Below are 25294 nucleotides of genomic sequence, written 5' to 3'. Positions count from 1 at the left end.
GACGTGCCAAGTCGTGTCATTCCGCACTTGTCACCTCATCTAGCCCGACCAGAACCCCAGAAGCCAAAATGGCCTGGATCCAGCAAACACCAGGCTCTGGCAGTCGCGCTGCCTCCCCAACAGTCTTTGAGCAGCAGCGCGAGGAACTCGTCCGAGAGATTGCAGTGGTATGTATCATGTCCACGAAACTCCCGTCGCACTCGGGGATCCTTATCGGCCGCCGCAACCGATGTTAATTGATTCGAGCAGGGTATGGAGCAAGTACTTCAAAACATCAACCGTCTGAATCGGAATTTGGAGAGTGTGATTGCGGTAAGGTTCAGCATCGAGACGGAGAAAACACATCTGCTAATGGTATTATCAGGTGGGGAATGAGTTTGGATCTGTGGAAGCTCTCTGGTCCCAGTTTGAGAATTTCATGGGCCGGTCTGAAGAACAAGGCGAGGAAGCTGGCAATGAAAATGGGAAGCGGAAGGTTAGTGGGGAGAGTGATGCGAGTAAGTCGGGAATAAAGCGTGAAGACGAGGGTGACTCGACGGTCATGCAGTGATGGTTGAAATTTTGGTCTGCATGACGGGTGTCGGCGTCGGGCTGCTTTCCTTTTTCTTTTCTTAGATACCATTCAAAATTCGGGTTACGTTTACCTGGGAAAAAGATATACGAATCTTACGGGGAAGACATTCATAAACACAAAAGGTCAAATGTATTGTTTCAGTAAGACATAGCACATCGCTTTCGCCAACAGAGCATATCAGATAACATAAACACCAGTCCCATGCATGCCAATGGAAAACGGCAAAGACCCGAGTCATGAGAGACATCAAATGGAACAAGGGGGACAAGGGTCGTGAAAAGGGCCAAAAAGAACACAAGGGAACAAACGTGAAATAAAAGAAACAGCCTCCAGCAAAAAAAAGAAGAATCGAGATCATTGTAAGGGCCGCGCAGCGTATCGATACAACAGAGAAAGATTTGGGAAAGTCATGTCTAGCTTTGTCCAGCTTGCGGCGACATGTCACATACACAGGCGAGCGGGCAAGCAAGCCGACGAAGCAACCAGGCTCGTGGTCCGGCCAAGAGAGAAAGGAAGGTCAAAGTGTGTCGAGAATGGGAAAAGAAAACACAGATCGAGTAGAATCAATCTACAGAATCTTGCAAGTGCGCTTCTTAATCTTCTTGCCGGGGCGGGGACCTCCACCTCCGGAAGATGCGGCGCCGGTGCGACTGTTGCGGTTATTACGGGCGTTTCGACCGGCCGGTTGCTGGGCTGTCCAGCCTTGTTCTTCGATTGAGATGGCCGAGTCGACGGCCTTGGCGAAAACTTCGTCCACACCACGCATCTCCTTGCTACTGCATTCGGCGTATGTTGCTCCCATCCGTTGGGCGACATTTTCGCCTTGCTCTGGTGTGATGGGTGTCAGGCCTTGTGTCTTGAGGAGTTCAATGCAGGTTCGCTTATTGCGCAAGTCGGACTTCAAGCCAACGAGAATAATGGGTGTGGTGGGACAGAAGTGCAGAACCTCGGGATACCACTAGAAAGAGGGAGACGTTAGACAATTTAGCAAAGAGTTTCCAAATGTAGAACTCACCTTGTCAACAACATTCTCCAATGATGCGGGGCAATCGATAGCAAAGCAGACAAACAGAAGATCAGTCTCGGGATAGGACAGTGGACGCAAACGGTCGTATTCCTCCTGTCCAGCAGTATCCCAGAGTGCTAATTCAACGGTCTTGCCAGAAGCCCGATGCGTTGTTTGGGTAATATAATTCTCGAACACTGTGGGGACATATTTCTAGATGATAATCAGCAGGGATCCATCTTTCCTCGCAGGTTTGAACGTACCTCTGGGAAGTAACCTTGGGAATAACTAATCAACAGACAGGTCTTGCCACATCCGCCATCGCCCACCACTACAAACTTTTTTGAGAATGAGGGCGGCTGAGTGATATTGGTTGCCTCGGACATCCGTCCACTGGAGACGCTGGTATTGGTGCTGGCTGTGCCGTGGCTAACTCGGACACTGTCGCTGCGCGCTCGACTGTGACGCGGTGTCAAAGATGGAGGAGGGGTGGCGAGAGAGCGGCGGCGCGAAGCTGCATAGTATTGATCTTCGTACATAGCACTCATGGTGAGTAGGGGTTGGAATGTCCCTCGTTTGTAATGTGATACAGGGGAAAAACGGGTTGATGAGTCTGATAGGATATGTGGAAAGATTTGAGAAGAAAAAAAGAGGAGAAGATAGATCTAAAAAAGATCTAGAGGATCGATAGAGCAAGAGGATCTGGCGAGACCCGTGAGACCCGTGAGACCCGTGTTTACACCGGGGCTACCATAGCAACGGCCGTGCCTCCATGACGCCAGGGCTCCGCTCCCCACGATCAAAGACCTTGATATCGTGGATTTTGTCATTTACTGGTTTATCTCGATCCTGTTTTGGTCTTGACTCCGCTAATATATTCTTGTACCCCACCGTTCAGCTCAGCTTTTTTTTTTTTTTGTCTACAGTTTACCCGATGGGGTCATGTGATTGTAGATCTTGAGATATGAGGTCTCTTATTTTTACCAGATATCAGTATAAGCTATAATATAACCTATATCTTCTATAAGGCTTAGAAGGATTGTAAATCCGAGTGTCTAATTGAAAAGTAGTCAAGCTAAAATAATAATAAAATAAAATAAAATGGGCTTGGACGCTAATTCTGCATGTCATCCTTCTCTTTTTTGAGGCCGGAGAAGACCGACATCCTATAGCAAAATATACGAGTTGACAATAATATTCCCTTTATATATCATTGGTGAGTTTTGTTTTTTTTTTTTTTAGCTTTATCTTTTTCTTCCGTCAATTACAATCCTATACGGAGTATATCGGAAAGGAGACAGAAAAGGGAATCATTTTAGAAGCTAAGAGCCGCATAATAAATATAGTATCCCCAGGCGCAATGAACAAAAGAATGAACTACTTGAAGATAACAATATCACAATATCATCAATTGAAATTTGCCGGAGATATAGTACTAGATCAGCATCGGCTTCACATGTATTTACCTTGAGGACTATCTAGTCGACGATATACATTGTAAAACTATAGATAAACTATAGATCCAACATATGCCTTGCAGAATATAGATCTACACAAACAGTCTATCTCAAAATTAATTACTCTCCGTAGTAAAAATCGAGTACCCACGATGTATACCGAAGCGTGGATTGCCGTGACTAAGCACACACATGGCGGGCCCCAGGCATCAGGGGTTTGAGCCGCGGATCTCCCCCGTCAACTTTGGAGGATACTCCCAAGAGGTTCTCGGTTATATCATTTGCTTCAATCCAACTTCAATTCACTCCTTATGTTCTGAACCCTATAACCCTCAATTCAAACGGACCGGCAGGCAGCGACCTGTCTATCTATGGAATCCATCCGATTACGTCTAGATCGATAACACTGCATCATGGGCACGAGCAAAGACGACCAGCTCGATGCTGGACTGAAGAGTCTGAATCATTGTATGCAATTGATTTCTTTTTTTTGTTCAAGGCTTATCGCGATGTACACTAACCGCCACGCGTTTGCGACATAGATTCGAGCCGATTGCCCCTCTGGCGGTACTGGCCGCGACAAAAGCTCATCCCATTGATCCGATATGAGACGCCATATTTGGCTTGGGTGCAGGAGAAAGTGCGCACGCCAACTCTCGACTCGTATTTCGCATTCACGGCCAACCTCGGCACACATACCTTCTTCATGGTCTTCTTGCCCTTCCTCTTCTGGTGTGGTTCTCCCAGTATGGGTCGCGCGTACGTTTTATCTCCAGAATTGGTGGAAGTCTATGGCTGACAACGATCTGCAGATTGGTACACATCTTAGCATCGGGCGTCTTTTGGAGCGGCTTCCTCAAGGACCTGCTATGTCTTCCTCGCCCTCTGTCTCCGCCACTCCAGCGAATTACCATGTCCGGTTCTGCAGCACTGGAATATGGGTTCCCCTCGACACACTCCACCAACGCTGTCTCGGTTGCAGTCTACGCTTTGGCCCTGCTTGGTTCACCCGATTCAACTCTCAACGTGCAGGCCACCCTTTTGCTCCAAGCTATCACCTATATCTACGTCGTGTCCATTGTATTGGGCCGACTATATTGCGGAATGCATGGAATGCTGGACTGTACTGTTGGGTGTGCTATGGGTGCGGCCATCGGCCTCGTACAATTTCATTATGGACCTGCCTTTGAGGAATTCATTTTATCCGCCTCGCTAAAGGAAATTTCCCTGCTGGGGCTTCTGATTATATCTCTCGTCCGCATCCATCCGGAGCCGGCCGATGATTGCCCATGCTTCGACGATAGTGTCGCATTCGCAGGCGTCATGCTAGGTGTGGATTTGTCTTCATGGCACTTCGCCGATATCTGGGTCGGTTATCCTTCTGGATCAATTCCCTACGACCTCGAGACCGTGGGTTGGATTAAGACTGTCGTTCGTCTGGTCGTGGGTGTTTTGTGCGTGTTTGCGTGGAGAGCAGTAACAAAGCCCGCTTTGCTGCGCATTCTGCCACCTATCTTCCGGACCCTGGAGAAGCTCGGTCTTTTGCTCCCTCGGCGTTTCTTCACAGCTGCATCGTAAGTTGCAAGGTTTATATGTGCTTTATGCTTGTGGACGTTATGCTGACCTGTTCCCAGTAAATACACCACCGTTCCCTCTAACCTAAAGGATCATGATGTTCTTCCTGATATCTCTGACATCCCAAACATCATTACCACAATGCGCCATCCCCGCCGCCGAGCTATTTCAATCGGTCCTCAGTCAGAAGCTGATGCGTATGAGACCCTGGCATACCGGGAAAAGCGCCGACGCGAGAGTCAATCTGGGAGCAATCGTCCTTCTCCAGTAGCAGAGGGTCAACTGAAGCCCAACGGAACGCCTGTGACGCCGAGAAAGGCGGCGTCACTGGATGATTACGAAGACATGATGGGAAGAGGCAGCCCCAGTTCATCTGCAGTGGATGTGAATCTCGACATGCCAACACCTTTCCCTTCGCTAGATTTTGAGCGAGAGCGGGATGAAAAAGAAGTGTTCTCCCAGATCAAGAAGCCCCGCGTGCGGTATGACGTGGAGGTAGTGACAAAAATGGTTGTATATGCGGGTATGTGAGACCCTTGTATTTTGCTACAACGTTTGCTGATATCAGTCTCCTTTAGGTATTCCATGGGTGGTCATTGAAATCGCACCCCTGTTATTCGACCTAATCGGACTTGGAAACCGATAATGAGGACAAGAAATGTATCGATAGAAGTGCAATTCGCTTTCCAGTCCCTCGCTTCCTACCTCCACCAACTCTTCAGCCTGCTCCTTGCCCAGCGGGCTGTGCTGGAACAGGCTACCTTCGAAATATTCTTTACGTTATCCATGTACATAAGCATCGAAAACAATATCCATAGGTACATTCTTCGGTCTGGTCAGACATCCTGCTCAAACACAGGTATGGACCGGCTGCATGGACCATGACATAGAAGATAATAAAAGGCAGAAGACAAAGGGTGATCAAGTAAAGAGCTACAATCACAACTTTCTCTTTGAGGTTGTCTTTTGTTGATGGCTGTTTATAGAGTCCGCCACAAGACGATAACATCAAAGGACACGAGACCAGAACAAGAGGAAACTATATCTAGCAAAAGTCGAAGGACAAAAATCAAAGAAAGTCTTCTCAAAAAAATAGGTAAACAAAGAGTGACAATCTGTACACCATGTAGGTCATAACAACAATGGAGGCTGGGCCGGGGAATATGTGATGAGTCAGCAGAATGATGAAAGAACCCGAGCACCGCGTCGGCTCATATTGTTCCCATACCTCTTCCTTTGTGGAGTATCTGCTTCGGTTCTGGGTTCGGGATAGATATTCCAGTCATGCCCAATGATGGATCTTGAAGTCTCATCTTCATCTACTTGCTCATTCCTCCCCTTTCACACCCTCATCGCTCATTCAACCGTCGTCAATCTACTTCAAAGCGCGTCATCGGACGAGTAGATCGCTCTCGACCTTCTGGTTCCAGCTTATTCGGCGTGACACATCAACATGGGGTTCTTTCGCTGGCCTCGGTGCAAGCGACGCGCCTCCCCTACGAAGCCTACGAAACCCTCGCCCAATATTCCCAATCCCTTTAAGGCCTCGAAGCCTCCATTTGACGCCTACGATGGTATGGTAGCCCCTCTTTGGAAATTCAAGTCGCGCATACTAAACTCCAGCTTAGCCCTAGATGATTCTCACTTGCCAATGCCAGGAGCCTTCCCGTTGACTCCTCCTGAATCACCTACCCTTGTTGTATCACAAGGCGCGGCCATCGAGGATGAAGATGTCCCACCGAAGGGGTGGGAATTTATGGACATAGATGCCCGCGCAACACCAGCACTGGTTACAGATCTCGGCATACATCTTCACCCTCGATTACCGCCATACACCCCTCCCCTTCCGATCGCTAGGCGCATCCCATCGCCAAGACCAACTGAAGCCCCAGAGCCCGCCGAGGAGGATCGCATGGACATTGATGACCCATGGGACCAACAAGCTCAACAAGATGCAAGACTTCCTCATGGCCCGGTTTCCGCTGTACAGTTATTTTACGCCCAGAGGAGGCCAATTCCTGCCAATCGCATGGCATCGTGGTATGAAGCGGAATTCCAGAGGCGAGAGAGAGAAAGATTAGCCCGCGAGCGTGATCTCCGGCGTCCTAATAGAGTGAGGCCTACGGGTCAACCCGTACGTCTGATTTCGCCCGAGTGGCTTGCCAAACTTCAACGCGCCTTGCAGAGTGGACAAGGACAGGCCGTCGCCAAATCATTAGCCGGAGACGATCTGTACCAGCGGGATATCGTCACATGTATTCGCTCTGAGGCCTGGCTCAATGACGAAATCATCAACGCCTACCTTGGCTTACTCATTCACTACCTCCGCCAATCGCATGGAAACCTCGGACCTAAGGAGCGGCCGCGCTTCCACGCCTTCAACACCTTTTTCTACTCTACCCTTCGCGATAAGGGATATGACGGCGTGAAACGGTGGGCAAACCGCGCCAAGATCGGTGGCGAAGGATTGCTTAATGTCGACACAGTCTTCATTCCCGTACATGAGTCAAGTCACTGGACCCTCATGGTTATTCGACCAGAAGAACGTACAATCGAGTATTTCGACTCTCTGGGATCTCGCGGTGCCCGCCAAGTGAAAAATGTCAAGCAATGGCTTCGTGGAGAGCTCGGGCCAAAATATAGGGACGACGAGTGGACCGTCCTGCCATCGGTCTCTTCTCAGCAAGACAACGGAAGCGATTGTGGTGTCTTCCTTCTAACAAACGCCAAAGCAATTACTGTTGGGGTTGAACCCACCTCCATTGGCCCAAGGCACATCACACTTCTCCGCAGAAAAATTGTTGCTGAGCTCATGAACGGTGGTCTTCACGGCGAGTTCAATCCACGGGACAAAGCAACAGGTGAAGTGTTGCTCTAAACAAACAAAAAATGACCAGTTGGCTATGACTACACGCATCGCCTTTTCTTGTCGATCTCATGCATTGGATTCGGGGCTCTGTTCACCTCTCTACATAATCTCACATACCTGATCCGTCCCCTACCCACAATTCTCCATATTAAGCACCATCTACAAGGCGTTTTCGGTCACCATTACACATCTGATATTTCGGCGCGCATGGCGAACACACGGAAAAGACGAAAAAAAAAAGGACAATGAATTTTCTTACGGCGCACTCTTTGTGATGTTTGCAATGAATCTGAATGATACCCCACGGTCACCATCATGGTGACTCAGTTGATACAAAGAAACTCCTTCTCGCGCACTGGTTTCATCATATTTCTTTGTTTCCTTGGTTCTCTTGTTTTCCTTTGGGGCGTGTGGTTTTTACCTTACATAGCATCAGCTTTCTCTGCTGCCAATTTGTAGCATGTATTTCTATTGTGTTGGTGTTCTGCTCTTCCATCTATACACAAGCAATTAGTAGTAGTAATTTTGACGGTAACATTGCCTTAGGGATCAGCTCTCGGGGCATAGGGTGCCACCTAGACGCCTATATATGCCCTAAGCGGCCCAGCAACCCCAAGTGGAATATCCCCAGCGACAACACAAATACCTCCATGAGGTCTCTGGCTTTAACGAAAAGATGACTGAGACTATATAAACCCACTAAATTCGGCAAATCCGTTGACATATATGTATTTTTTGATAAAATATCCATTCTGTTCAGAACTAGAATAAAGAAAACCCATGCCAGTCAAAGTAAAAAACGAACGACCAAAACTGATAATAATACACAAATTTGCCAGAAAAGCCCAAGTTAGAGTTCATCAATGTTGCATGGTCTCTGACAAAATACTTTAAGAGGCCGATTCCTCCACTTTTTTCTTCTGCACTCGCGGCCCTGCCTCCCTGGCTTGCACTTTTCATCCTTATTATCCGGCTCCAATGGATGCTCATTGCCAAGGGAACCATTTGTGAGAGTGGCCCTTTGATGGCCACCATGGTTCTGCGAAGGAGACACATTAAAACCCCTGAAAGCATCAGTGGAACGGTTATAGCCTAGCTCGATGTATTCGATGCCCATGTATATACTATCACCAATTCTCATGTCGCCCGTCCAAAGTCCGCCGTTACTCCAAAGATTGATAACAATCATGCTCTCCAAATCGGGAACTCTGTATGATTTGGCATCCTGTATCTGATCGTTGACATACCACCGTGACATGTTCGAGAGCCAATCTAGGCGATGCGTGGACCAGGTTGTCCATGGGACAGGTACGTCGGCAATGGTGCTCGCACCGGGTATATCTCGATCAGCGGCAAAATCATAATCAGGCTGATTGGCATAGTGCACGCGATGGGACGGGTCTCGCGTTAGAATTTCAATGTCCGATTCACAGGTCTGGTCATGGTAGGTAAAGATGCCAGCACAAGCGCCGTCCGATGGCCGACCATCATGAAGCGGAGTTGTCTTGTTGTTCCAGGGCGCGGTAGAATGTCGTTTTGGATCCCGCGGCGGCCATTCCCCAGGGTGAGGGGGTTGCGATACGATGGAACCAGCTGGCAATAAACGAAACCGGACACGAAGCGAACATCGGTAGATGTTGTGTAGGCGAGTCTCAATCTCCGCGGTGGAAGTGTGTTCTGAGAAGCGAGTGGTGCGCAGAACAAGATACGTCGCATGAGGATCATCTTGCTCATGGTCCCGGGTGAGAAAGACGTTGTGTTTTGAATTTACCATGAGAATCGGGGATATGGGGGTGCCTCGGCGTTCCCAGTTTTGACTGCTCCAGTCTCTCTCGAAGGAGGTCTTGTAGAATACAAGTGATCTGGGGTCTGGGTTCTTTGACTCGTGGACTCCTGGTGAGCCATTTTGCGGGTTTTGGTCATCACCCTCATCGTCATCATCCCAGTCCTCGTCGCCATAATCGATGGGCTCTGACAGATTGAGATTGGCATGTTTATTCAAATCCACTGCCCGAAAGTCCCAGATCTTGTAATGCTGGAAGTATCCCGGATCGGGCCCGGAGATTGTATAGCAATCGCACCCGCGTGGACGTTTCTTGGCTGGTGACTGCGGTGGTGCCCTAGCATCTGATAAACTTGATGCTACCGTGCCGAGATAGATCACGACCACCCCGAAGGCGAAAACGTTGATTTTCATAGTGGCAGTAACCGGATTTCAAAAATTCTCAAGATGGCCCTGGGTGAAGTGAAGATGAACTCGGAAGGTCTTGGGTTGACTCGACAAGAAGCCGCGCTGATCGTGATTTCCCTCTTTGGGCTGAGATGTCACGATCAGCAGAATCTGTATGCCCAAGCTCCAGTGCTCTTTTCAGTAAATACGCATATAAACCTGGTATTTCTTCCCAGAGGATGACTCGTTATACAATTGACTGACAATTAGCTATCCCTAGGTATCGTACATTGTGTGATAGATATGCCAATTTGGCTAACATCTTCTGATATCTCTCTTCATACAGAAATTAATCATACCGCCGGCTCAGTCTCCGAGACTGGTTCAAATAGATCTTGCTTCAAAACTTCCAACACCAGCTTCTCATCAATATCTTGAAAATTCGCCGAAGAGCCAGGGAGTGTTTCATTTCCAGTCGCGTCGTCGTTATCACTCGTGATAGAATATTGAGCTATCTCATCTGGCCCAGCGGTCCTAAGATAGTCTTTCTCCAGTATAAATTTGGAGTTATCCTTGTCTGCAAACAGGGTCTCCGCTGGCTCTGGTAGTGCATAAATGGTAGGGAATTCTAGGACGGTCCGATCGCGCAGAACAGTATTGAGCGTCGAGGATTGCAAGAGAGGAATTAAGACGGGCTTTTTGGTTGTGGTTCGCGGACGGTGAAGGTAGAAGTAAAGACCGCGGTGAGAGGCGATAGTCTGATTTTGTGTTTCATCCGTTTGCTCAGTTGAGGCATCTGCTGGTTCCTCTGCTGAGTCTTTGACTGGGGAGGGTGGTGGTTTTGTATCTGCGGCTTCAGTCCCTGTCGTGATAGGCTCACCGGGTGCACCGATAGTTGTATTAGGAGTGTCCAAATCTTCTTTTTTCTCTTGCTTCACCGGCTCGATGACTGGCTCTTGATCCTTCGGGCGTGGGCAGCATCGATTATAGGCTTCAGCGACAGAACATGACTCAATGACAGAATCACGAATAGTTTTCACCCCATCAGCTGTGATCCACTCTATGGTCCAAGCAAGACGCTTATGCCTTATGAAACACCTATGTCAGTACAACGTCTGAACCAAAAGACACGAGAAATTCCTAACTCACTTGGGATGTAAACGTGACCCATTCTGCTTATTCCTCGACATTCCCTTCGGAGCTCGGAGAACTCTCACTCCAGCAGTCTCGGTGCCGCGCAAGAACGCAGCCTCGCCCTTGGCAAGGCCCTGGTTCGGGTGCTTCCTCTTGCGGCTAGCAGCCGGATGCTGGAAACCTTCGGGATTACCGTCATCGGGCTGGGGACCACCCGTAAGGTCAATGCCGCGGTTATCGACTTCTCTCTCCGCGCGCTCGAGGCCGCGCTCGATGCCGGTGATGAAATTAAAGTCGCGGTCGAACGCAGATTCGGTGTTTAATTCATTGCGTTTTAGATATGCAGCTGGATCGCGTACGCCCGAGCATTGCGACCAGAGTTTGTGGCGACGTGTGCAGGGTAGAGAGCAGGTGCGTGTTGAGCAGCGTGGACAGCGGTATTTGGGAGGATTGACATGGCTGTACGGACACGGGTTAGATTTTCCAGGTATACCAGTATGTAGTTTCATGGGCATACCATATTGAGCAGAGATCACTCAGCAAGGGATCTGAGTCGGCCATGGTGATTGTTGCGGAGTTAGAGAGTTGGAGAGTCGGAGATTTGATGGGAAATTTATTTGTCTTATCGATAACCGCCTAAGGCAGAGATCTGGAACTAACTATACAAAGTCACATTTCGCCAACAACCTTAATTTCTCCAGAAGGCTCCACAGATAGACCTTGGAATGAGCCATTAGCAGGATTATTCATCTGTCAATGGCCTAATTTTCCCTTGAATGTGATCTTTTGCGGGGATACACCAGTCCTGTCTTCTGTAGATGATATCATCTGCGGATACGATGATCAATCCCCGTTGCATTTCTAAGCTTCGGGGACATCTTCCGGCCCGAAGGCCATTATTTAGTTGTTTAGATTCCTTCATTTCATCTCGACTTTCAGAACATTCATATACTTACTAGATCAAATATGGCTTCCAAGGCACTCGCGATCATTGCTGGTGTTGGCCCTGGCACGGTATAGTTCACATTCCCCCTTCCTGGCTCTATAAGGCATGATTAGCTGACCAAAGAGACAGGGCGCCTCAATCGCCAGGAAATTTGCAAAATCCTACTCAGTTGTAGTTCTGGCTCGAAACCCAGACAACTATGATGCAGTCGTTCAAGAAATCAATTCCAACGGCGGCCAGGCCATCGGCATCAGCGCCGATGTCTCCGACTCGAGGAGCGTCAATGCCGCCTTTGACAAGATCCAAGCGCAGTATCCTTCCTCCAAGGTAGCTGCTGCTGTCTTTAATCCAGGTGGCGGCCTGGTGGTCAAGCCATTCCTCGAGCTGACGGAAGAAGATTACTCGACTGCACTCGGGTCACAGGCGTACGTATCTGCTGTCTCTTATACTTATCTGCTCCACTTTATTCCGGGCTCAATATAATCCACATTATTCTGAGTGATTTTACTGAATTATTGACTCCCATATCAGACATGGCGCCTTCAACTTTGCCCAACGGGCTATTCCGCTGCTCCTACAAGCTCGTGAATCGTCGGAGCACCCGCCCACACTAATTTTCACGGGAGCTACTGCTAGTATTAAGGGTTCAGCTAAGTTTGCTGCTTTTGCTTCGAGCAAGTTTGCACTGCGTGCATTGGCGCAGTCACTTGCTCGTGAGTTTGGGCCGCAGGGAGTACATGTCTCGCATACTATTCTTGACGGTGTCATTGATATCCCTCGTACCAAATCCTGGGTATTTGAGCATGAAGATGCGAAATTAAGCCCCGACGCTGTAAGTTTGGCTTCATTTGTTACTTTATCGCGGACACTCACTAGTTATAGATTGCGGACTCATATTGGTATTTGCATACTCAGCCGCGCACGACATTTGCGTTTGAGTTGGACCTGCGACCTTATATTGAGAAGTGGTAGGGACTTTTCGGGAACTGTCTTGGGTCTTGATGAGGCATTGTAATCGATCAGTAAACCCAGGAGAGCAGCATCTGCAGAACGAAGGTAGTATGAATTCATCATCGCCATATGTGCATTTATTGAGATTGTCTCGTATCAGGCGAAGGAAATTCAAATTGGATATTGAAACTTGAAGTTATATGCATCTTTCCCCAAAGTAGTAGTAGGGTAGTGGACCTCGGAGGTAAGGTTGGCCGCGATTTTATACAGCTGAGTCAGCTCATAACGTCACCATCTGGGGTTCCCAGAAAAGGGCACAACCAAGCTTCCCAGAGCTCTCACCTATTACCCCAACCTTCCTCAAACCCCGTGAGACTCACCATGAGCTCCGACGATGCCTCGCCACAGGCAGGCCAGACATATAACACCAATTCCTCATCCCGCTCTATCCGCAACCCTGCGCTCGCGAAATATAACCATGTCAAACTCCGGCCAGAGGCAATTGTGAGGCCTGATCTTTTCACATTATATTTTGGATTTTTCGGCACAGGAGTCTGGAAACAAAAGGTCGCTTCAACAGTGACCGAGCGAGTGGAGAACCACTACGTGCTGACAGAACGACCCCCGACCCAAGATGAATTCGATGCAATGGTTGAGCATGGAACGCGATGCCTGTACCACGCGCGGACGGGTTTACCCATAAGCTCCTTCCTCGGAACAGCATTCCTTTACAGCCAAGCACGCAAGTCTCCGCTCTTCCCGCGCAATCCCACGCCAGCAGCACTCTTCAACACGGTGCGAACCATGGCTGCCGATGCGACCCTCAGGGGCAACATCGGATCAGCGGCATTCAAAATGCTCTTTATCATTACTCTCGGCAGCATGGCATCGAGCGCTTATGCGGTTTCGCAAGATGCCATGCACATGTTGACGGACCCGCGAATGAAGCAGTTTGTCGAGGACGTGCGCAAGGCGAAACCAGAGGATGTGCGCAAGCGCAAGATCGAGGCAGCTCATGAGCGTCTCCGCAGCAGGCGCAGTGGTGAGCAAGATATTGGCTCACAGGTCATCGGCACACCTGCTGGATATGCAGGCGGCAATGGGTACGAACAGGACCCGACGTCTTACGATTCTCCAGCGCAGCCAAATTCTTACTCTGAATACGTGAGCTCCAATGATACACAGGGAAGCTCTCAGTCTGCTTCATATGAGTCGTCTACACCGAATTTGAATGCTGGTGCAATCTGGGCACGCGGCAGGGGCACTCAACCCGAGTCAAAATCAGCTTTGGATTTCATGGACGAGGACGATGCTAGCCCTACAGCGGCGGAATACCGGAATACAAACATCGATGGATCATCTAATGGCAGTGCTTGGGACCGGATCAGACGACAGAATGCTGGAGCACGCGTCCAGCCTCGACAGCAGCCCGGCGTGTCACAGTCTACGGTGAATCCTTACTCTACCGAGTTTGGCCAGAGTGATCAAGAAAAGTACGACTCTGGTCAGAAGACTGAGAGGGACCAAGCACAGGCAGAGTTTGATCGGATGATTGAGGCCGAGAGGAACGTTGGCGGCGAAGGATCATCTCGAAACCGAGGTTGGTGATATAGAAAATCTCTCTGCCCTTTTTTACATCCATCTTTGCATGTACAACTATGTCATTTTCAGCCTTTGGACATCTACTCTCATAGCAAAACATCTTCAAATAGGAAATAACTGATACCGTTATCATTAAGCCTTTGCAGGCATATATGTTTAGCTATGACGACCCTGATCAAGAGAGTATGAACCAATGGAAACGAGATATTTAAAGACATCGCTGTCTACAATCTTGAAAAGGAAAATATGAAGCTCAGAGACTAAGAAATCGTGCATTCAATCAACCATAGGATTAGGGCTGATGACAGAAAATGGTATTTGGAATATAACTTGGGGCATATAACTCGGGAAATATCAAGCAGAACGAGAGAGGGTATGAGCCCTTAAACAGGGGTAGTATCAAAACAAAATCAATGGGCAGTGAAAACATGATGCGTGATGCGTTGAAATCCGGGACATTGCAATTTCATGATAAAAAACCAAAAACAATCAAAAAAGGGGCTCATGATGCAAAGAGAGGAGAGAAGAATGATAACAAAGACCAGCAAACGATATATAAGAAAAATGAATACTCCCGTTCGTCAACCAGTCAAGCCCTAACGGACTTAAAGATAGTTCGGACCCGGCGCGACATAGCTCTGACTCGGCAGAATATAGTTCGAGTTCGAACCAGAAACATGCGGATTCAAGCTCTCATAGGGAGCCATCTCGGCCTCATGGGCCTGTGTCCAAGGCTCGACACTGCGACTGTTGTTGCGCATACGAGTCAAGCTGCGCAGCTTGTTCGTGAAGCTCTCATTTGAGCTGCGGTTTCGGCGATGGTCAAAGGACATCCGACTACCCGACTGACGGGAATCCATCCCGTGACTATTTCCATTGAGAGCCGGGGCAGCAGTCATAGCGCGAGGGAGAAGACGACCGAGGTCTTCGTTGTTGTCGATGGCAATGTCGATTGTGGCAGATGACTCGCGGGGCGAGACGGGCACTGCGGAGAGTGGGAATGGGGGTGGTGGAGGTGGGGTGTTGAGATGCTGCAGCTCTGGGAGAATTGGCGGCGGTGGCGGAGGGGGGATTGTCTCGTACTGTGCTGAGGGTCCTCTCTGCATTGCGTGCTCGATGGTCTCTTCGATGCTCACTTGGACGTGGGGGGAAGTGCCGGAGACGTAGCCGCCTGAGCTGGTGCGGTTATGGCCCTTCGCACGGCTGCGGCTGCTGGACCGGCTTCGGGGGAGGGCTGGGTTAAAGCGAGGATGCATCGGGAGGTCATTGGGCATTGAAGGGATGTTGTACTGTGATTCTGGCACTGGGACGGACATCGATCGTCCGATTCTCTCGGCGGCATCTCCTTGATACCGGGCATTGCTGAGGAAGAAACTGTTGTCTGTGGGAATGATAGGCACAGAGGGAGGTCGCTCTTCGTCTTGTCCGGTTCCTCCGTACTTGGGATGCCGCATGGCTCGAGGAGTTGCTGGGAGTCCGCCGGGCATTCCAGAGCGTGAAGAGTTCGAGTCAGAACTGCTGGGATAATCGGTAGATAATTTATTTTGGGCCATCTTGTTCCGCGATGGAGCCCGCTGGAAGTATGAGTTTGTACCAGAGAAAGGCGGGGAGCTTTCAAGGGGGCTTCTTGCGCTTTGCAGTTCGCCCGGGAAGGGAATGTTTGGTGCTGATGGGTTGCGGGCGAGTGATAGTCTTCGTGCTTCCAATTCAGCAGCGGCAATCTCCCTTCGCTTCTTCTCTGCGAGGGTGACAAATGGTGTTCTTGGGGGTACAATCTCTTGGAAATCATTGGCTGTCGAGCTTGGTTGCCCATTAGAGTACCCATTGGACATGTCTTCTTGGCCAAAGACCTTGCTGCTCAACTGCTCCGGCACCGATGCCTGCTGCGCCCAGGGGTCTGATGTAGGTCCTGGTTGGATCACAGAAAGACTCTGCGATGCTTTGTGTCTGGTTTCTGAAGAGCCGTCTGTTTTGGAAGTTGTTCCTTTTTCAGCGCGACGTCGACTGGCACTTCGGTGGCGAGATCGCAATCTCTTCTGGTTACCCTCGACAAGTCTCAGAGGGTTATCGAGGTCCTGAGAAGCGCCTTCTGTGGGATATGTCATAGGAAGAGGCGATGATGGTGATCGAACGCCGGATCCTTGTCGGTCATTGCTGCGGCCTCGAATTGAGGCGTCTCGCTTGTCTGTACCGATGCGGCTTGAAGTGTGTCGACTTGAAGAGCGCTGGCGGTTCCGAGAAGCTGACCCTCTCACCTTGCTAGAACTTCTAGTGCGAGACTTCGACTTCCGTGTTTCAAATGGCTTTTCAGACTCTCCGGTGTGGTATCGAGCCAACTCTTCAGGAGACATAGGCACCGGCGAGGAAGGAGAGCGCTTGGCGGGCTGAATGTATCGACGCTCACTCATACCGCGGGTATCTCGAGAGGTTTCACGCGGTTGATTGACTCTTGAGCTCTGGCTGGCAGTATCGTCTGGGTTCCGTCTTCCACGGCCCGGGGTATGCGGACGGAGCTTCCGCGCATGGTAGTTCGCTTCATCAAGACTACTGATGTATTGATCGATACTACGGCCACTGACACTTGGGCTCCTAGCCGAAGCGTAGGAATGTGTTGTCGAAGCGGTGCTTTTGGCGCTGGGAATCAAATCGGAGCGGTCCTGTGGATTTCGCTCACCTTCCAAGGTCTCGATTTGAAGGCCATCTGGTTTTCGATCTCGGGACCCATTACGATGATCATCATTTGTGAGAGCCTCGAATACACCGGCAGCTGGTGAGGGAAGCCCCTTGATTGCAGCAAACTTGTCTGCCCCTTGCACAGCAGTCTGAGGACTGGGCTTGAGAGAGTCTAGATCAGGGTTATATTTAGCGGCTGACAAAGTGAGAAAACCGCTGTTGCTGTCTTTCTCGTCTTGGCTCTGCTCGCGTTCGTTTTCGGAGGTAGAGCTATATTCATTCTGGCTGTAGGAATTTGACCGTGAAAAGCTTGGAGGGTGGACATCCACTGGTGTCTCTCCTATCGAGGGTAGACGACGACGATTGAAAGCAGGAGTATTTGTTCGAGAGGTCATTGCATGGTTCAGGCTTTGGATATTGTTCAGTTTATAAGAGCCAAATCCACCAGGGGACATTGCCGACTCGGGAACAGCGGATTCGGCAATGGGAGTGATTCCGGGTGCATTTGTTGGCGTGCGATCATCAGACTTCAAACCAGGGAAGCGGAAACGCCCTGGCTGTCCATCGAAGGAAGTAATGAGCTTTAGGGCTGGCGTTTTCACTGCAGGTTTCGAGTTAGATGTGGATCTTGGGCGGACTGCTGGTGGCATCATATTGGCTTGCGAAGGGTCGGGCGAGGTGACGCGAACCATCTCTGCAAAAGATGAAGTTTGTTGGACAGATGGAGATGCCCATGGCTCTGAAGGTTCTGCTCCCGTGCACATGAAACAGCGAATGGCGAGTTGTTGCTGGGAGTGAGTAACAACATGTTCTCCCCATCGACGAACGAGATATGACTGGCGTTGCCAGTCCGACGGGAACAAAAGACATGTCATGAGTATAGCTTCCATGAAGTGATTGCGAGAAACATAGACCTCGATGGCGTCGTTTTTATCCCCAAGACCAAGCAAGATTGTGGCCGAGGTGTGTATGTCCCCGATCTCAAGCAGCTTCTGTACAAATGCCTGTCCGACCTTATTTGCCTGCCCTTGGCCGCTCATTTGGCTCATAGCAAGAATCATCCAGTCCGAGGTTGTTACCTGCCCAGAACTAATCATCGCGGCCATTTCATCTGTGTCGTTCTCACCAAGCCATTGCGTTAAGAGAATGGCACTTTGGCTACCCATAGCGTGGCGGCTCACTAAGAATTGTCAAAAGATGTCTCCGAGATAGAAGACACGGGGTAATACATACACTCATCTGTGATCAGATCTTGGATGTCGCCATCCCAGCCAAAAACCACGCTCAACATCTGCAGCCGAAGATCATCCGAGGTTAGATTCGCCTCATCGATAGGCGGGTGCTGTTTGTAAGGCACATCAATCAATCGAGCCCGAGTGAACGGGAATAGATCCACAATGTTCTTGTCAGCAGGGCTGAGATGAACCTCATTCCGCAATCGTGATGCTGCCCTCGAGCTTCTCACAGATGACATTGAGACCGAGGAGGGGTACGCAAATGAAGCCGAAGCCTGTGGTGTATCACGACCAGCCGATGTCATCGAAAATGTCGTAGCACTCTGACCAGAACGACTCGGCGGAGAGAAGGGTCTCATATTATACTTCCCAGAGGAAGCCTTTGAGCTCACCGATTCCGTCCGACTGCGTGATGAAGCAGGGCTCGTCAGATCTGCCCTCTGTCTAATACTCTCGATGCTGGTTGCATCAAATGGCGTTCGTCTGGCGGCGCCTGGTGGTTCTCGGATATCAGGGGCGTCTTGTAAGCGGCGTGGGGACATTGTTTTTGCTCGACTGCCTTCCGCTGTGCTAGGCCGTGGAATGATTGGAAGATGTTGTACATTTGCAACCATTGCAGGATTCTCCAAATCATATTGCTGGACTGAATGCTGGGGGCCGATAGTAAATAGAGTTGCCGTAGGACCATAGTTTGCGATGCCTCGCACACCATCGATTGTGGGAATTGGATCGTAGGTGACATGTTTTGTTCGAACATCCCAAGACCATGTTTCCCTATAATTTTATGTCAGTAAATTGCTAGTAATCCTCTCGAAGGGTTGTGTACCCTTCCAAATATTGCACCAGTCTTCCATTCTTTGACCAGCCCATCCATTTAGGATCAGATGAGTTTGAATCAGATCGTTTCAATACCCTGATTACTCGAGGTGGTTCTTTCCCTGGTGGTTTTGCCACGCTCCAAACTCGTAGATCGCCATTTGATGACTGGGTTGCCAGCATGTCTGACTTTTGTTTCGATGAGGAGGCATGCCAAGCCAAGGAAATAATTGGCGATGGTCCACGTGAAGTCGTCAGAGTGTGAAGAATGGTAAATTGAGGAAGTAAAGTTGCGATCAATATAGATCCATTTTGATATCTGGAAGCCCATTAGCTTCCAACGTTACTACCCACTCAATGATAATTCCACATACCCAATTGCATAAGTACGACAATCCATGGCGGGCGCCAGAGCTGTGATTGGGTCGAAAATAGTGCGCGCAGAGATGTGCTCCGAAGTGGGAGGTTCGAACAGAATCACCTCACCCTTGCCATTACCTGTTAACGTTAGTAACTCCAAATTCTGTAAAATATGATATAAACCTCTCACCAAATGCAACATTTCCATTACGCATCCACGAAGCTATTCGCAGATGATCGAAGGAAGCAAATCGGGCAATTTCCGTTCCAGTGAAGATATCCCAGACAATCGCCGTCTGCCCTACATCGTAACTAACAACCAATCTCCCCGCACCCCGCTCGCTGACATTATCGACTGATATAAAGTCGATATTTTCCTGGTGACTCTGAAAACGTCGCTCGATTGCCAATGTATCATGATGCAAACATAGGATTGTCGAGCCCTGGGCATAAAGGAATAAGGACGCCGTCGAAGCGCAGGCCTCGAAGCGAGGCTGGACAGCCGGCGGTGCAGGTGCCATTGCTTTGACGGTCCTCGAGGGTCGCGATTCTGTCCCCAAGCTCCTATTCCATGTCAACTCAACCATTATATTTGCCCGGGGGAAGCATATGAGACGATTTGCGGGGAAATTGATTTACTATTCAAGACAAAAGGCCCAAATGATACCCAGAGCAAGAGGGAAAGAAATGAGTCTAAACAAGATTGGGCCACTGACCTCTGTTTGAGCCAGGTAGATTTCTAATCCACCAGGGCTGAGTACCCAAGGTGAAAGATGGAAATTTCTAGGGTGTCTCGAGGGACATTTGGGGGGGAGAGAGAATAAGCGCCCAGGGAATCTGACCGAAATGAAATAGGCTAGAAGAGGGCCTAAATGAAAAGGGTGAGATGCAAGATATGTAGTAAGTATGCGAGAAGGCGAGAAAAGAAAAGGAGGATGCAAGCCGTTAGAACAGGGGAGTAAAAAATAAAAGAAAAGAATTCAAGTGTGACAGTTAGGAAATTGAACTCGCTTGCACGTTCATCACATTAGGCGTGACGGAGGGCGGCTTAATGTGACTGTCAGACTTCCAACTATATAATATACATACAAGCACTGTCCGAGTACTCCGTAAAAAGGACAAACATTTCAAAAGAAAAAAGGGGAGCATAGCCGATCTAAACGGAGACTACTTTGGTTGGCGCTCGGGGGAATTGCTTGGGGCGCTTTCATTTCCTAACTGAACCATACATCTGTCTTATTTTCTGGAACTACAGAGGAACTAGAGTATGACTCGGGATAAAACCCATATTCATCATATTATTAGCGGAGACGGTGAGATCGAGCCTTCTCGGTGGCTGGGTTATCATGCGGGACTTGCACCAACGAGCATGCAGAATTCGAGTAAAGCAAAGTTAACTTTGGTTAGATCAAATGCAGATAGTTCCCGTATCACCTTGAAGAAGAGAAACCCTGACCCTTGTATGTTTTAGTGTCCTGCACGTCGATCACTCGGAGATAATCCAAGTTAAAAGGTACTTTTATATATAGAAGTATATAATTTCCCCCCTACTAACTTGACCAACTTGATATATATTTTCAACTGCAAGGAACCGCCCGATTTCCAAATAGAAATGTATATGCAAAATACAATAAATAAAAAATAGTAATGTGATCCGAGACAGTGTGATTGGGATCCGTGTTCTCAAGCTGCAGCTTCGTCACTTCACTTAGCCAATCACCACCAATCACTGCTGATCCCTCGGCGCCTACACCACCACCCTTCAGCCAATGCCTGCACTCATCCAGCCTCTCCATGATGGGGTCCAATCACTAGAAAATGTCCTAAATTGGCTAAATTGGCTTTATTGGTTTATAGCCTTTTGAATTCGGAGAAGACCGTTGATAAGTTTCATACTTGAACTAGTGTTTCCTCTGTGACGATCATTCATTTTACTTCCCACGAGGCTTATGTATGTTATTATAGAGTGTGGAGTACGGACTTCAAAGTTCTTTGATGTGACAGTAAATGCAAAAATATGCAGTGATCCCTGCACAAAAAGGCACCGAACGTCCTGGAGCTTGGGCCCCCTGTGATAGTATCGGGGACACGCAGAATTTTCAATTGAACTTGAGTAAAGGAATTTTTCTAAGTACTGGATATAATCAATTCCGATCCTTGGAATACGAGAGAATCCATAATCACGTACCTATTCAAGGGCCAATCGAAGTAAGAGTGTACTGTTGGAATTAAGAAAGTATATTCTAGTCTGTTGCCAATTTCAGAGAGCAGTTTATAGATTTTATAGCCAATAACCTGAGAATCCTACATGTAATATAGTATGTGGACTATTTATGCCCTTCAGGGCAGCTCAGACCATGTCGTTATCATATGATCGCGGGGTCTTATCGCTTTCCCCGGACCCCAGCCCTGGCTTTGACTCACTTCCCCCCAACACATACATAGCTTCTTCTATGAATTGTTATAAACACTTTATTAATCTCTGACAACATTATATTCCAACATGTCCAAAGACACAATTGTAGTGATCGGGTCAGTCCAACACTTCCTATAACATCCTCGAACCAAATGCGCCCCCAAAAAAGGGAAAAAAAACCGATCACAAGACACAATCAGCTGACCTCAACCAGTGCGGGCGTCATTGGCCTTTCCACCGCACTTTACATCCAACAACACCTCACTCCTACGCAATCCATCCTCTTGGTAGCCCGCGACTTTCCCTCGGAAACTTCCGTCAACTACGCCTCGCCATGGGCAGGAGCCCACTACCGTCCGGTGCCAGGTTCCTCGCCACAGGCCCTCAAGGAAGCGGACCAAGCACGCCGCACGTATGAGTTCCTGAAGCGGATGGCGGCTGCTGAGCCTGGTGCAGGAATCAAGTTCGTCGAGGGTGTTGAGCACCTCGAGGCTCCGCCACCCGAGTACCTGGATCAGCAGAGTGTGCGCAATGTCTATGGGCATTTGGATGAATTCCAGACTCTGGGGAAAGAGGATGTTCCGGCTGGTGTAGTGTGGGGTGTGAAATACGGGACGTATGTGATTAACTCGCCTGTGTACTGTGCGCATTTGCTGCGCAAGTTCGTTCTTAAGGGGGGCGAGACGAGACAGTATACGCTTGCCAACTTGAAGGAGGCGTTTAGTATGGGGAATGTGAAGACCGTGGTGAACTGCTCGGGAAGTGGGTTTGAGGACCCGAAGTCATTTATTATCAGAGGTATGTGTGTGTCTACGACGGGAGTGATGGTGATGGTTGTGTTTGGAATGCGCTTGAACGTGTTCGTTCTGAATTGTGTTGACATGTTCTCTAGGTCAAACTTGTCTCGTCCGTAACCCCGTCTCGAAGACCATTACTCGACAGAATACCGATGGTTCGTGGTCCTTCTGCATCCCGCGTCCCCTCGAAGGCGGAACCATCATCGGAGGCACTAAGGAGCCCAATAACTGGGACCCGAACCCTTCGCCGGAAACTAGACAGCGGCTCCTCGCCAACGCAACCAAGTGGTTCCCTTTCACGCCCGAGAGCGGCGGCAAGTTCGATGTGATTCGCGATATTGTCGGTCGGCGGCCGGCTCGAGAGGGCGGTCTGCGCATCGAGGCGGAGCAGCTCGCTGATGAACGGTATATCGTTCATGGGTATGGTGCTGGTGGTCGTGGGTTTGAGCTGTCTCGTGGTGTTGCGGAAGACATTGTCGCCGTGATGCTGGAGAAGAGTCTGCTGCAGGCTAAGGCCTCGCTGTAAAACTATTTGTTGACATTTGCCAAGCGCATGCATTGTTTATAGAGAGCATGTTGTACAAATTTCTTTTTTCTAGAGTTGATAGATCTTACCATGCCGTGCAATCTGACATATAGAAAATAGAAGGCATCAGGTTCATTTGAATGAACGAACTTTTTGCTACCAACAATATAACAATGTGCTATCAAAGGTATATCGGCCGTTGATTCTTCCGTCACATGGGACACAAGACTCATCAAGCCTTTGCGCCCCCGTGGCTAGTCAGCCCTGACCTTTTCCTCTACGTATGACATCTGTAGTACACACGTATAGAGGTTGGAAGGAAAAGGCGACCAACCGAGGCCCTCAGTGATGAGCGAGGTTGCATACAAAGCGAGCAATTTGGGGCAAGCGATTGTAGCGATCACTCGACATCGCGATCCGACCCCATAGCAACACGAAACAAACTTTAAGATTGCATGTGGCCGGGGGAGAAGGATCTTCAAGGGCCCACGAATCCAGTATCGTGAGGGTATGTAGGGACTCAATCCACAGCTTGAGGTGTGACAACTTCGGGTATACTTGCGGGTATCTCTGTAGGTAGCACCCCGCCACCGAGCTTGAGGAGACGTTCCTCTTCCTTCTGTTCACGCAGCCTCTCAGTCTCCCTCCGCATGACTGACAAGTTCCAGGTTCCATCCTCTTCCTCGCCCTCCTCGGCCTCGCTGTCCTCCTCGGCCCAGTTGCCGCTCTCGAAGAGCGTACGACCAGTAGCCTCCTTAGCCTGCTGTGCTTGAGCCTCGGCAGCCTTCTTGTCCATACGCTCCTTCTTCCACTGGGCGAAGGTCTCCTCGTTGACGGGTGTCAGCGTACCAGTCAGCTTGTGACGCTCGGAATCCAGCCAGTCCTCTAGGGTGAGGGTGTTCAAGGGCGATTTGTCCTTGAGAGCCTTCTCGGCGGCTCTCTGCTCCCGGGTCTTCAGGATGAATCTGCTCAAGCTATTAGTATCGCGTACGGGGCACATATAAGTGGCGGAAAGACATACCCTGGTGGCAAGCTATGCTTGTACATGCACTTGTTTCCTCCGTTTGGACAAGTCCAGAACCAACCGTACTTCTGGTTCTCGACTGCTTCGATGAAGAATTTGCATACCTTGTCGGTGGTTGTGCGCGGGTTGCCGTGTTTGCTCATAACGACGCTGCGTAGCTTCTCCTCGTCCCAGTCATCCATGGTATCCTTTTGCTTCTTCTCTTCCTCGTCGACCTTCTCATCACGGGTGTCGGTGTACAAATCCTTCTTGGCGGCCTTGCGCTCGACATTGGGGTCGTGTGAGAATTTACACTTTCGGCCCTTCTCACAGTGACCCTGCTTGAAGAAAAGACAGAGTACAGTCTTCGGGTCAACACCGAAGGCGACCTTCTGGACCTGCACGGGCTTGAACAGCTCAAGGTTCTCTCGCTTGGCCCGCTCAGCGGCCGCCTTCTCGGCCTCACGCTTCTCTTTTTCGGCGGCCTTCTTCTTCTCATCTAGGTTCTTGTTGCTTGCGGCTTGTGCTTGCAACTGTTGGATCTGCTTCTTGGCGGCACCACCTTTTTTCTACATTGAACGTTAGGACATGTTGGGGTATATCACGAGCGGGCTTTGCCGTTCGAGTCTTCAAATTTTGAGGGTATGACGTACATTCTTCATACCAAAGGACTTATCATCAACGGTGGCCTTCTTCTTCTTAGGCTGATCGACCTTCTTGGGAGGCATGGCGGCGGTTAGGCGGACGTAACGTCGCGAGTTCGGGGAAGAGTAAAAATGTGAAAATGCGCCTGTCCAGGGTGCGCCTCAGTTGCTGACAAGGAGATATAGAAAAGACGCCGATGAGACCTGAATGAATGACAGGGAGATCTGAAAACGAAGATATCGAGATGTGGGCAAAAATGCCAGGGTTGTTGTAGAGTGAAATGTCGAAAACGAGGGGTGTGAGAGAGTGTGGTAATTTTTGGTCCAATGACGGTGCGGGTCTTTTTACTCCAGTGCGACGACTCGAAATATAAGAGGCTTGAATGATTTTATACTTGAAGATTCAATCTTTTTATTAGAGAATCACTATTTTCTCCTACATTCAGATGTTATATTATTGTACAATATCGAGTTTTGAGGGTGTGCTCTTTAAAGTGACATGCGTCATATGCCCACTAATAATTGCCCTCGACACCCACA

At 49.3% G+C, this 25294-nt stretch overlaps 11 protein-coding genes across 11 annotated transcripts; 6 read left to right on the top strand and 5 right to left on the bottom strand.

The window, feature by feature from the left end:
- Window positions 1–68: 68 nt before the first annotated feature.
- On the top strand, window positions 69–550 carry N7517_011231 (DASH complex subunit DAD1; the record flags this gene model as incomplete). Its single annotated transcript, XM_056728954.1, has 3 exons — window positions 69–167; window positions 250–312; window positions 365–550. 3 exons carry the CDS (start codon window positions 69–71, stop codon window positions 548–550), a joined length of 348 nt encoding a protein of 115 aa, XP_056574769.1.
- Window positions 551–1142: 592 nt separating this feature from the next.
- Window positions 1143–2128, bottom strand: N7517_011230 (Rho4-like protein; the record flags this gene model as incomplete). Its single annotated transcript, XM_056728953.1, has 3 exons — window positions 1143–1532; window positions 1590–1793; window positions 1844–2128. The coding sequence occupies 3 exons, from the start codon at window positions 2126–2128 to the stop codon at window positions 1143–1145; spliced, it is 879 nt and encodes a 292-aa protein (XP_056574768.1).
- Window positions 2129–3450: 1322 nt separating this feature from the next.
- Window positions 3451–5258, top strand: N7517_011229 (phosphatase PAP2 family protein; the record flags this gene model as incomplete). The annotated part of the gene is made up of 5 exons (XM_056728952.1): window positions 3451–3505; window positions 3580–3796; window positions 3850–4611; window positions 4672–5135; window positions 5191–5258. 5 exons carry the CDS (start codon window positions 3451–3453, stop codon window positions 5256–5258), a joined length of 1566 nt encoding a protein of 521 aa, XP_056574767.1.
- An 807-nt stretch (window positions 5259–6065) lies between these two features.
- N7517_011228 (SUMO protease ULP1) lies at window positions 6066–7490 on the top strand (the record flags this gene model as incomplete). Its single annotated transcript, XM_056728951.1, has 1 exon — window positions 6066–7490. One exon carries the CDS (start codon window positions 6066–6068, stop codon window positions 7488–7490), a length of 1425 nt encoding a protein of 474 aa, XP_056574766.1.
- Window positions 7491–8331: 841 nt separating this feature from the next.
- On the bottom strand, window positions 8332–9678 carry N7517_011227 (glycoside hydrolase family 16 protein; the record flags this gene model as incomplete). Its single annotated transcript, XM_056728950.1, has 1 exon — window positions 8332–9678. The coding sequence occupies one exon, from the start codon at window positions 9676–9678 to the stop codon at window positions 8332–8334; it is 1347 nt and encodes a 448-aa protein (XP_056574765.1).
- A 326-nt stretch (window positions 9679–10004) lies between these two features.
- N7517_011226 (zinc finger HIT domain-containing protein) lies at window positions 10005–11535 on the bottom strand (the record flags this gene model as incomplete). Its single annotated transcript, XM_056728949.1, has 4 exons — window positions 10005–10737; window positions 10801–11244; window positions 11303–11421; window positions 11473–11535. The coding sequence occupies 4 exons, from the start codon at window positions 11533–11535 to the stop codon at window positions 10005–10007; spliced, it is 1359 nt and encodes a 452-aa protein (XP_056574764.1).
- A 216-nt stretch (window positions 11536–11751) lies between these two features.
- Window positions 11752–12703, top strand: N7517_011225 (oxidoreductase, short chain dehydrogenase/reductase family; the record flags this gene model as incomplete). Its single annotated transcript, XM_056728948.1, has 4 exons — window positions 11752–11799; window positions 11861–12156; window positions 12263–12563; window positions 12614–12703. 4 exons carry the CDS (start codon window positions 11752–11754, stop codon window positions 12701–12703), a joined length of 735 nt encoding a protein of 244 aa, XP_056574763.1.
- Window positions 12704–13063: 360 nt separating this feature from the next.
- N7517_011224 (putative endo-1,3(4)-beta-glucanase) lies at window positions 13064–14290 on the top strand (the record flags this gene model as incomplete). The annotated part of the gene is made up of 1 exon (XM_056728947.1): window positions 13064–14290. The coding sequence occupies one exon, from the start codon at window positions 13064–13066 to the stop codon at window positions 14288–14290; it is 1227 nt and encodes a 408-aa protein (XP_056574762.1).
- A 599-nt stretch (window positions 14291–14889) lies between these two features.
- Window positions 14890–19889, bottom strand: N7517_011223 (WD40 repeat domain-containing protein; the record flags this gene model as incomplete). Its single annotated transcript, XM_056728946.1, has 5 exons — window positions 14890–18137; window positions 18191–18966; window positions 19019–19327; window positions 19383–19506; window positions 19559–19889. The coding sequence occupies 5 exons, from the start codon at window positions 19887–19889 to the stop codon at window positions 14890–14892; spliced, it is 4788 nt and encodes a 1595-aa protein (XP_056574761.1).
- Window positions 19890–21871: 1982 nt separating this feature from the next.
- Window positions 21872–23107, top strand: N7517_011222 (FAD-dependent oxidoreductase; the record flags this gene model as incomplete). Its single annotated transcript, XM_056728945.1, has 3 exons — window positions 21872–21900; window positions 21999–22582; window positions 22677–23107. 3 exons carry the CDS (start codon window positions 21872–21874, stop codon window positions 23105–23107), a joined length of 1044 nt encoding a protein of 347 aa, XP_056574760.1.
- Window positions 23108–23627: 520 nt separating this feature from the next.
- Window positions 23628–24838, bottom strand: N7517_011221 (translation machinery-associated protein TMA46; the record flags this gene model as incomplete). Its single annotated transcript, XM_056728944.1, has 3 exons — window positions 23628–24072; window positions 24129–24679; window positions 24764–24838. 3 exons carry the CDS (start codon window positions 24836–24838, stop codon window positions 23628–23630), a joined length of 1071 nt encoding a protein of 356 aa, XP_056574759.1.
- Window positions 24839–25294: the final 456 nt, after the last annotated feature.

Source organism: Penicillium concentricum (assembly GCF_028827145.1).
Source record: "Penicillium concentricum strain IBT 3081 chromosome Unknown utg000006l_segment0_segment0, whole genome shotgun sequence".
NCBI classification, from domain to species: domain Eukaryota; kingdom Fungi; phylum Ascomycota; class Eurotiomycetes; order Eurotiales; family Aspergillaceae; genus Penicillium; species Penicillium concentricum.
Note: the sequence above shows the minus strand (reverse complement) of the source record. Positions and strands in the feature narration are given on the sequence as shown.